The following is a 12,277-nucleotide window of genomic DNA, read 5'->3' as shown; positions in this document are numbered from 1 at the left end:
GGGCTCGTGAGGTAGCCACACAACGATTATGGGATTTATTTTTCGGAGACTCTGAAATATCCGCTAAACATGTTTAAAAGACACTTCTCTATGAGATGTCAAGGTATAAGTTAATATTCTATCCAACATCTTCATAAACATTTTGTATATTTTATACAAACTTTTGATGCAAACGATAGACGATCCTTTACTACTTTACAATTATGTACTTCCGTTTTACGCCTATTGGCGTATGAGACGGTTGTAGATATGTTCGATGAATATTTGCAAATGAGCGAGTCGTCCTCATTACTTTGTTTGAACAACTTTTGTAAGTGTATCGTCGACTTATATCAGGATGAGTATTTGAGAAAACCTACAGCATCGGATATTGCACTTTTATGTAATGTACATAAAGAGAAACACGAGTTCAAGGGGATGTTGGGGAGCATTAATTGTATGCATTGGATTGGAAGAATTGTCTAATTGGATGGAAGACAATATACTATAAACGCCCTACGGTCATGCTTGAAGTTCCATCTTATGATATGTTCATATGGCATGCGTTTTTTCATGATAGTTGGATCTAAAAATGATATAAAAGTGTCGAATCAATCTTCGCTCTTTGATACACTGAAAAAGAGGCACTGCTCTCCAGCACCACTTGATGTAAATGGACATCACTATACCAAAGGAATAGCTTATGGTATATACCCGATTGGGTGACACTTGTTAAAAGGGTGGCCGTGCCATACTGATGAGTCACGAGCAAGTTTACTAGATATCAAGCAAGTGCTCGAAAGGATGTCGAGCGAACCTTTCATGTACTTAAAGGCCGATTTCATTTTTTAAAGACTCCTTTTACAATGAGTATAAACAAGATGCGCCGACTTATGTACAATTGTGGATAATACTACACATCATGATTTAAGAAGATAACGAATTCGTTATTAGTTCTACCGTATAAGAAATGATTGCTGAAGAATAAAACAGAGTTGAACGTGGAAAGAGGAAGAGATCGTGAAAACATTGTTAGAGAGATAAGAAATAGGCGGGTATACGCCCAATTGAGAGATGACCAAGTCGAGAACATACGACACCTTCCACCTACGTTTCTCACGACGCATAATTAGTAGTATGTTTATGCAATTTTAATTTTAACGTTTAACTTATGTAATTCTCTTAACTTATGTAATTTTCGCATTTAAGTTTAATATATGTAATCTTAAATTCAATGAAATTTAATTTATGTCATTTTCTATTCTATCGGTATTGTTCAATTTATTTATTTTTATTTATTTTAGTAAAAATAACTTACAAATAATAAAACCAGTGGGAGCTCCATAAGTTTGACAATAACATCTTAAACCCACGAGTATTGAGTGTTAAAAATAGACATTGTCACATCACAGTCAGATTCTTCTCTCTTCCAAAAAGTACAAAATCCGACTCCACATCCCAGTCATGATTGCGGATGGTCTTAATGTCAAATCTTAATACGATTTTCGATACATTTCAAAGTTTGGCCATTTATACACTTCTCAAATCACAAAATCTGGAAAGCACATACAAGTTGACACCAACAGGTATTGCTTTTTTAAGAGAGAATATTAACTTGACCCTCATTGTCAAACAGATTATGCTTTATTCGACTACAGTTTAATCAGTACTTCCTTTTTTATGTACCAAACAGAATTCAATTAACAAGATGAAGGTAATATCAAGTTCACAGCTCATACATGAACCAAGGAAGCAATATTAATGAACATGAAAACTTCAATTCATCGATCAAAACCACAAGATTGCTACTTAATCATCTTTATGCGTTAACATAAAGATCAAATCGGGCACGAAAATGAGTGTCAAACGCGTCCTAAAAACTAAAAAGTCCATGCAAGGAACCAAACAAACATAGTGTATCACTTATAGATCTTGAGCATATATCAACTGGAATACAGATTTTTTTGAAGGCGCAGATGAATTAAGATAACGCTATGAACTCCATGATACAGATGGCAAAAGTTATCAACTGATTTACGTTCTACAACATCCATTTTGTACAATACATTGAATACACATCCTATATTATCACATTTTCAAAGAGAAAATATGATGTAATCATCAAATTTTGAGCCTTAATTAGCTTAAGTACAAGGAGACCAAAAATTGAGATATAAGAACAAATTCGCTTACCACAGTTGCAGGAGAATGTATCCCAAAAAACGGGACAATATCTACTTGCAACCAATTCTCAACTGCAGATCCAACCACAGCACCCGCAACAAGACCCCCAATAGTTATCACAGCCGCCTTACCTGAACAAAGTTACTTATTCATTAACATAATGTTTTAGATTAAACTGAATAATAATCCAAAATAATGTTAAATTCATCATCAAAAAGACATGCATTGTGCTTCACACAGATAATGATGATTAAAGCAATCTAAAGGTTTGCTTGTGCACAACAAAAGGCATAATGGGGTTCCTTTAGAACAAGTCCCACAAAAAACAAATATTTCAATCTGTGGAAAGTGGCCAAGTTAAGATACTCTACTTGTCCATTCATTAGAGGTTGCAAAATGGGCAGGCTAAGTAATGTGTCAAAATGGGTAATTTGGTGCCAGTCAGATGGGTCATATCAGGTTGGAGGGTTTAAGTGACCCATAAACAAGTTTTTATATACTTCGTATCAATCAGTCAAAATTACCAACTCTACTTATCATTGTTACTAAGAAACAATTAGGAACCATTGGATCCCTAAATTTATCTGTACTGACCAACACTTTTGAGTTTTAAACAGTAGTCAAATACTTTCAAAGAACTATCAGCCAATTCAAATTTCCAAAAAGAGTCAAAGTTCAGAAAAAAAGTCAAACTTCAGATTATAGTAAAACTTCATACCTAGCTTAACATTTCGTTTGGTCAAGAAATATAACGAAGCTCCAAAACTGCTTGCCAAGATAAGTCCAGGAACATCTGCACCTGAAAGAGAACCAACTGGAGAAGATGCACCATTAACATAAGTTAACACGGCTAAAGCTCCATAAACTCCTGCTTCAATACCCAAATCACGAGCAGATGGTGTTTCAACTGAAATGGGCGGGTTTTTCATGGCACCTTGTACCCATTGAGGCATTGATCCCATTTGAGGTGAATTTACAGATTTAACATCGGCATAACGAATGCTACTGTTTACAACTTTCCCTGCTCTTCTTTGTGATAAGCTCTTCATCAGCAACATATCATATGCAGTCTCTACCTGGCAAGTAATTGGACCGTATTAGTTAGTAGATATTCAAAAATCGAATTCTTATATTAATGCCCAGATACACGCAAATAACTGTACATAGGCAAGATATTCAAATTCTTCTATTAATGCCCAGATATACACAGTATCTTACCTCGATAAGATAGTTAAAACTTTCTAAAATGAGAATTAAGATAAATAGATTAAGAAATCAGTCCAGGTAAGCATATACCATAAGCATGTTCAACCCAAACCATGTCAGATTATTCAAGAACACGTACGAGTATCCGAGCCTAATAGCCCTAACTTTGAAATTAACAGTAATTCAGACAATCACACTCCGTACAATTCTTCAAACATAACTATTCCAAACTCATGATACGACTAATAAAATTAGCATATCATACAAGTAATTAATCAAATAAAATAGTAGCAAATTAACTGAATAAATGAGAATCAAATTCTTATATTAATGCCCAGATACACAATACTTGTAACTCAACCGAGTTAAAAAAAAAAAATTGAGGTCAGTCGCACCTGACGCCCGAAAATTTTAATGTATTTATATGTTAAAGTTCGAAATCTTTACATTGTTGTTTTCAAAATTTAACGTTTTTACCCTGTCAAAAAAAATCTGGATCCGATATTAACTGGAGACCTAGCCAACCAACAAAACGCATATTCTACCATGTACTGCACACATACAAACACCTTCCTCACTTATATAATCAAACTCAATAAGATCATGAATGTGACTAAACATCCCATAAATGAAATTTCCAAGAAATATACACTAATATAGTGATGCAATGAGAATACCACATTCTACTTCCCTCCGAAAATGATCCACACTTAAAATCATTATATCATTTTATGTTAGAAACTGCCCCATATCTCTCAGGCATCACCCACAAATAACTGTAAAAGAATTGATGCCCAGATACACACAGTATGTTATGTCCACATAATAGTTAACTTTCCAAAATAGAAATTAAGGTAAAAGAACAGAGAAATCAGTCCACTTAAGCATATACCATAAGCATGGTCAAATTCAACTCGTGTCAAATTAATCAAGGAGACATACGAGTATACGAGCCTAATAACCGTAGCTTTGAAATTAAGAGCAATAATAATAAGGGTTAAAGCCACAAATTGGCTATATACTTTCTTAAATGTCCTGATGTCGCCCATATACCATATACCCATTTGCGTCCCACTGTCGTCTACAAACTTTCAAAAAATGAACCAATGTCAACATTTCGTTACCGGTTACCTGCTGAACCGGTAAAGTTAATTATTTAACTTTTATTTTTCATTTTATATGTCACGATGTAACCTATATACTTTCAATTGTGTTCCGATGACGCCCATATACTTTCAGTTTCCGTTCCGATGTATCACCGACGTGTCATGACTACTTAGAAGCCACGTTATCAATTGTTTTCGTTACAGGTGAAAAAAGTATAGTGGGCGACATCGGTACAATTTTTGAAAGTTTGTAGACGACTGTGGGACGCAAATGGGTATATGGGTGGGTGACATCGGGACATTTGAGAAAGTATATATAGCCAATTTGTGGCTTTAACCCTAATAGTAATTCAATCAATTACACAATTCTTCAAACACAAGCAACTTCCATCCTCGCAACTTCCATCCTCACAACTTCCAAACTTAGGATAGAACTTATAAAATTATCATATTCTACAACTAATTAAACAAACTAAGTATCAAATTAACCGACTAAACCTGTGCAATTGAGTCTTGGTCATCTTTACAAGAAGCTAAAACCGAATTCTTAGCTCTAAGTATCTCATCAAACGAAGCTCCTTCAGATACACCTAACAATTTCAACGCCGTTTCAACCGACATCTCAAACGACGATTCATCGGCCGAGGAGCCACCGCTGGCGGCTGGAACAACGAACCGTGATAATGACGTCCGGCGAGAAGAAGTAAGACCTAGTTTATCAGAATTGAATAGTTTAACAGTTGTGTGATTGTTCGCCGGCGTTAACGGTTGTCGGTGGTGGCGGATATGGCCGGAGACGCCGTGAAAGGAGGCGCGATAAGGACGTGTAGAGAGAGGAGTGGTAGCCATACGTGTAAGAAAGGAAATCAGAATCGGTTGGTTGGTTGGTTTTTGAGGATTGTATCTATCTATTGTCGTATTGTTTGTATTATTGAAATTGAAATTATTGAATAATTGATAAATTGATAATTGAAGGTTGGGTTTTATATTGCTTTCAAGTTACAAATTCCTTCTTCTTGTTCGTAGTTTGGATGGTTGTAGCTTTGATATATGTTTTTTCGGTCCTTTTGCTTTGTTTAGCTCGCGTTATGGTTCGATGGTTGTTTGCGTCTTGTTTTGTGTTTTCGTTAGTATTTGGTTTATGTTTTCGAGTCTTTTTTGATGGTCTCTTTGTATCTTGTTTTCTGGTCTCCTTTTTGAAAACTAAATTTTATATATAGTTTTTGTTTCTTTGCAAAAAAAAAAAAAAAAAAAAAAAAAGTTACAAATTCTTGGTTACTCCGTAGTCCGTATTATTATTGTATAAAATAAACTTATCTTATCATATCTTAATGAAAAAGAGTATAAAACAGGAAGCTGTCATCAAAGAATGAATTAAAGAACCCATAAATGATATAGGGGAGGGGCCGAAGTACCAAATCAAAAAATAAAAAACACGACAATCCACAAATGACCAAACGAAACTACAAGCTATAAAAATACACGCACCAAACCCTGAAACCCAAAACAAAAACGAACACACGATCAAACAAAAAAGAACTGCCTAACGCCGAAGAAAGTTGGACCCTTACTCTCTCGGAGAGCCATCAACGTCAACGCCATTCATATGAGCATTCATATGAGCCGCGAAACTTCTAAAACAGCGATGGAGACTTTTCTTATTTTTAGAAACCATCAACATGTTTCCTTTCCACTTTTGAAAAACGAGTAGACTTTTTCGATCACGATGGAAACAAATACTCATTTGGTATTTAGTATGCACATCTAATCTAAATCTAAATCTAATTATAATATAATGATTATGATTATGAGTTTCGGTCCAGAATCTTAAAATTCAATTAACTGAAATACGTTTTTACCGATCAAATTTTATATTTACCAATCAAGTCAAATAATAAATCAGACAAAATCATTCAAATTATAATGAACACTTGTAATGAAACACTAAGAGTAATATATCAATAATAAAATAATGATGAACAAGTTTAAAAGATTATATATAATATTGCTATAAAGCTTAACAAATAAAAACTACTATATAATGTTCATAAATTTATATTTATGTTATTAAAATTATGATTATTTCTTTATATTTGGTACAAGAAAATAATAATTTACACCGCTAAATTATATTAATGAAAATTAACTTTGAGCCTTGAGAGATTTTCAAAACATTTCAAAATTTTCATTGCGTTTGAGATATTCCTCCAACTTCATTCCCTGAAAAAATCGCATGGTCCGCGTATTGAAGGTGTGAGATCAATATGTTGTCGTTCCCAATTTCTAAACTTTTTGAATCAGCCGTTGAGAGAGCACGTTTTGATATAATAATAATAATAATAATAATAATAATAATAATAATAATAATAATAATAATAATAATAATAATAATAAATAATAATAATAATAATAATAATAATACGGAGTAATGATAATAATAAAATTAAAAAATTAAACCCTCAACCGCGATGATAATTAGGAATGGTGATATAGGATCACATTGGCACACTCCTCTTTGTCGTTTAAAAATTCATTAGTTGGAGATCCATTTACAAGAATTGAGATTGATAAAGAGATTAGAGACGAGTTTTGATCCTTCCGATGCATTTCTTACCAAAGCCCGATACTATGTTGACAAAAAGTCCCACTTAACGTGTGTGTATTCTCTCTCGTTTGTATGGGCGATTGTGTACGAAATTTCTTTTTTTCACTGTTTCATCGATTATCAGCCTGATCTTGTTATTTAATTACATCAAATCACTCAATCATTCTTGTTCCCATCTCATATTACTGAATCTGTGCTTTTATTTCATTGATTTTCTCTTATTTTTCTGAAATCTGGGTTTTGAAATTTTGGAACTAGCCGTTATCACTGTTCCAGTTTTTCTTTGATTCACCTGGTGTTCTTGAATTCAAAAATCATTTGTAATAGCTTCAGTATGGTTACATGATTCTCTTTTGAGCTGTGAATCCTTTGCTTTACTCCTTATAATCAATTTTGATTATAGGGTTCATATTTTTATTTTTGTACAGTTTTTGAAATTGAATTAGGGTTTTTGAGTTCTGTACTCTGTTATCACCTTTTCGATCATGGAATCATCTTCTAAACCTCTTGATACTCCAATTCGACCTCCAGATCCGCCTGATTCATCTATGGTGGGTTGTGGTAGTACTCCAGAGGCTTGGCCTATTGTTACTCCTCTAACTGGGAAAAGTTTAACTCCTGCTCAGATTAGAGCACGTACAAGGTCTGTGAAACGTATTGATGTTGATAAGAAGAAGGACAAGCTGTCTCCTGTTGTTCAGAGTGTTTTTCTAAAGAAAGAATGGGTTAAGAAGAGGAAGGACAAAGTGAATGATTGTTTGGAAGAAATTGCTGGTACTGGGATGTCAAAGAAGTATGTTACTAGTGCTTCTTATGCTGGTGATCTTTTTATACCTATTCAAGATTATGTGCTTCCTACGAAGACTAAAAGGGGTAGAAAGAAAGGTAGTGGTGGTAAGAAGAAATCTATTGTTAATGATAATGTTATTGATAATGTTTGTGCTGATGATTTTACTACCAATGAGAATATTATTGCTAAATCTATTGTTGAAAATGTTATGGGTTCTAAGAAAGTTGCAGCTGCAAGACCTTTGGTTGTGTTTAAAAGTACAAAAGAGGGTAATGTTAATGAAGTTGATGTAAATTTAGTTGCTGAAGCTGAAAGTGCTGCCCTTATGTTCAAGAAAAGTGAACTGCAATCTTCTGTGGTTGTTCCTGATGACTTTTCTCAATTTAAATTAGGAGGCAAAGAATGTGTTAGTATGACTTCTGATACTATGGATGGTGATGATGAAAGTAGTGATAAGGGGTTGGATAGTGCTACTCCTGTTAATGATGTTATTCCCATTAGAATTATTCCATCTGAGCATATCTCAAATGATGGAGATTCTAAGAGACAAAGGGCTTGGACTGATCCTAATTCCACCTTTATTGATTTAGTTAAGAAGAATAAAGATGAAGTTGAGTCGAAAATGGAATTTATCCCTCCTACTTTGTTATCTAATGGACAGAAGAGAGTTGTATTTACTGAAGATGAAGTTAAAAAAGGGGGTAGTGCATTTTCATTGCAGTTATATGGGTACTTTGTTGGTACATCAATGGATTATAGGGATGTTAATGCTCATTTAAGAAGAATGTGGTGGAGGTATGACCTTAAGGAAGTGATTAAGACACCTGCAGGCTTCTATTTGTGTAAATTTAAGAGTGAAAAAGGTATGAAGCATGTGCTTGAAAGTGGACCATGGTTGGTGAATAATGTCCCTTTTTTATCAATCAATGGGAACCAGGTGTTTGGTTAGAAAAGATTGAACCAGAGAAGGTCCCTATTTGGGTTTGCATTCATAATATTCCTATTGAACTATGGAATGGTAAAGGTATTGGGAAATTAGTAAGTGGTATTGGTAAACCATTATTAATGGATAAAGTTACTGCAGATAGATGTTTAAATAAGAGTGGCAAATTAGGATTTGCAAGAGTGCTTACAGAAATCAATGCCATAGAGGAGTTACCAAATATTGTTGAATTTGCTTACCCTGCTATTGGGTCATTCCCTGCTAAAGTGGGTAAATTGGAGGTTACTTACCAATGGAAACCACCACTTTGTACTCATTGTAAAGTTTTTGGTCATTCCTTTAAAGCTTCTAAGATGAGACCAAAAACTGCAGATGAAGTTGCAGCTCAAGTAATAAAAGATGCCCTGAAGGTGAATGAAAGTGGTAAAACAGTTGCGATACATGATAATTGTGATGATGATGGCTTTCAAATAGTAGGGAAAAAAGGAAGGGTTTTTGATAGATTAAATTTTGGTGATAAAAAAGGTCAAATGCAGTCAACAGGTTATAAGGGTAATAATTTAAATCTTAAAAAGAGTGGAACTCTTCCATATCAGGGGAATATGTTTGATAAAATAAGGCAGAAGAATTATTCTAAATGGGTTCCTTCAAAGGTTAGCAAAGTGCAGGGGTCTTCAAGTGGTATTTCTATTGCTGAGAAAAATGTTGATGTCACTGATTTAGCTAAGCTAATTGAAGATAGATCTACCCTTCTTGATGTTTCTCATTTAAAGAAGAGTATTGGTAAAAATCAGATGAATAGCCCTAAGAATATCTATGGTTTAAAGGAGAATGTGGTCTTAGAGGAAGTGGTTTTGGAAGAAGGGGAAGAATTAAATAAATTTGCATCTAAAAATGCTTTTGCTTCTCTTGTTAATGAAAATGATGACATGGAAGATGATAATGATGATGAAGATGATGAGTGGGATGTAGAGCATGAGTTATATTTTAATGATATTAAGGAAATTGATAAGCTTATAGAAAACAACCAGTACCCTTCTAAGGAACTTCAACTTAAATGGAGTTCTAAAATGATAGACTGTTTTAATTTTAAGAGTAAAGAAGTTGGTAGGGTTGGATTGGATAGAGCAGAAGAGTATGATGATAATGAAGATGTTATGTCTGATACTAATGAAACTGCCAAGTTCATGGGTTTGGATGCAAGGGAGGATCTAAGGGGACAAGGTGTCAATGATAAGAGTATTAATGGTGCCACAAATACTATTGTTCCCAATGATAGTTAAAATAGCTGCATGGAATGTTAGATGCCTGAATAAGATATCTGATCAAGGTCAAGTGATAAAATTTTTGAATGATGGTAATTTTAGTATATGTGCTTTTGTTGAAACTCATGTTCTTAAAAAGAATGTCAATAAAGTTGCAAGTAATGTTTTTGGTGTTTGGGATTGGGTTTCAAATGCGTCATGTTGTGATGGTGGTACTAGAATCATGGTAGGGTGGAATACAGATAATGTTGATGTTGTTGTACTAGAAATGCATAGTCAGGCTTTACACTGTTATGTTGAACCTATTAATGGAGATAAAGGGTTCTTTTGTTCTTTCATTTATGGTTATCATAGAATGGTGGGTAGAAGGCATTTATGGCACAGTTCAATGAAACATAAGAGAGTTGTTTCTGGGAAGCCATGGGTGCTATTAGGAGATTTTAATGCAACTTTAGATCCTAATGAGCATTCTGCAGGTCCTTATTTTATTACTAAAAGTATGAGTGAATTCATGGATTGTGTATGTGACACTGAAATTGTTGACATTAAATGGTCTGGTTTGAAGCATACATGGAATCAAAAACCTGGTTGTACTGATGGCATTTTGAAAAAGTTAGACAGGGTTATTGTAACGACCCTGGATTTTTCCAACGTTTATTTATTAATAATTGTTATTATTAATACGTGTGATAAAACGAATGTATGTTATTACATTTACATGTTGCCATGATTGCCCGTAATTGACTTTAATTGCCCGAAACGTCTTTGTGACACCCGGAACTTACACGAATAATATTTTTAAGTATTATTTACATTCATGATTAGTTTTATTAATCATTTTAAGTAACTATGGTGATTAGTTAGTTACTTGGGCTTTAATTGGGTTTATTTGTTAATTAAATGAACTTGGGCTTTATTAGTGTTATGGACTTATGACCTTGGGCTTATAAGCCCACCCTACATTATTAGTGGACTTAGTTAGCCCACTCTTCCTTGTAAGTATTACTTAGAATATGTAACTAGTTGGTTAGATCAATTGGAATCGTGTTAGCTCTTAATCCCCATGTAACCATCTCTTTTATCCACCCTTTTTAGCTTTAGCATGCAAGAACCCAACAAACAAACTCCCCCCTCCCTTTTTGCTGCAGAACCGTGGCCTTTAGGCCATTAGCCGAATTCTCGTACAACAACAGTTATCACTCGAGCATTAATGCTGCACCTTTTGAAGTGTTGTATGGCCGTAAGTGCCGCTCTCCTATTTGTTGCGCCGAAGTAGGCGAAAAGCAAATCACCGGGCCCGAGGTAGTCCACGAAACCACGGAGAAGATTGCTCAGATTCAAGCTAGACTTAAGACTGCCCACGATCGTCAAAAGAGTTATGCCGATCTTAAACGTAAGGACTTTGAATTCAACGTCGGCGACCGTGTAATGTTAAAGGTTGCACCTTGGAAGGGTGTGATTTGTTTTGGAAAATGTGGAAAGTTGAACCCACGATACATTGGTCCTTTTGAGATCCTGGAACGTGTTGGACCCGTTGCTTACCGTTTGGACCTACCAGCACAGTTGAGCTCAGTTCATCCTACCTTCCACGTGTCAAACTTGAAGAAGTGCCTTGCTGCACCCGAACTTTTCATACCACTTGAAGAACTTACTATTGCTGACAAACTCCACTTTGTGGAAGAACCAGTTGAGATTATGGATCGTGAGATCAAAACTTTGAAACGCAACAAGATTCCGATTGTACGAGTACGATGGAATGCCAAACGAGGACCTGAGTTTACTTGGGAGCGAGAGGATCAAATGATGCGGAAGTATCCTCACCTTTTCCCGACTCCTCCATCTACCTCGGCTTAAATTTCGGGACGAAATTTTCTTTAACATGTGGGTAATGTAACGACCCTGGATTTTTCCAACATTTATTTATTAATAATTGTTATTATTAATACGTGTGATAAAACGAATGTATGTTATTACATTTACATGTTGCCATGATTGCCCGTACTTGACTTTAATTGCCCGAAACGTCTTTGTGACACCCGGAACTTACACGAATAATATTTTCAAGTATTATTTACATTCATGATTAGTTTTATTAATCATTTTAAGTAACTATGATGATTAGTTAGTTACTTGGGCTTTAATTGGGTTTATTTGTTAATTAAGTGAACTTGGGCTTTATTAGTGTTATGGACTTATGAC

The 12,277-nt window shown here is 34.6% G+C and overlaps 1 protein-coding gene across 1 annotated transcript; it reads right to left on the bottom strand.

The window, feature by feature from the left end:
- Positions 1-1,899: 1,899 nt before the first annotated feature.
- On the bottom strand, positions 1,900-5,421 carry LOC139847192 (protein CHAPERONE-LIKE PROTEIN OF POR1, chloroplastic). Its single transcript, XM_071836829.1, has 3 exons — positions 4,974-5,421; positions 2,882-3,239; positions 1,900-2,294 (listed from the first exon to the last, which is right to left on the bottom strand). Exons 1-3 carry the CDS (start codon positions 5,322-5,324, stop codon positions 2,119-2,121), a joined length of 885 nt encoding a protein of 294 aa, XP_071692930.1. The 5' UTR covers positions 5,325-5,421; the 3' UTR covers positions 1,900-2,118.
- Positions 5,422-12,277: the final 6,856 nt, after the last annotated feature.

This window comes from Rutidosis leptorrhynchoides, chromosome 5 (genome assembly GCF_046630445.1).
Source record: "Rutidosis leptorrhynchoides isolate AG116_Rl617_1_P2 chromosome 5, CSIRO_AGI_Rlap_v1, whole genome shotgun sequence".
Classification (NCBI taxonomy): domain Eukaryota; kingdom Viridiplantae; phylum Streptophyta; class Magnoliopsida; order Asterales; family Asteraceae; genus Rutidosis; species Rutidosis leptorrhynchoides.
Note: the sequence above shows the minus strand (reverse complement) of the source record. Positions and strands in the feature narration are given on the sequence as shown.

Bases quoted from the DNA above. Each gene is read 5' to 3' on its own strand.
- LOC139847192 (XM_071836829.1), bottom strand. From the start codon at position 5,324: ATGGCTACCACTCCTCTCTCTACACGTCCTTATCGCGCCTCCTTTCAC. The intron at 3,240-4,973 runs GTTTAGTCGGTT...ATTACTTGCCAG, and splicing joins ACCAAGACTCAATTGCACAG to GTAGAGACTGCATATGATAT. The intron at 2,295-2,881 runs GTATGAAGTTTT...AACTTTGTTCAG, and splicing joins CAAACGAAATGTTAAGCTAG to GTAAGGCGGCTGTGATAACT.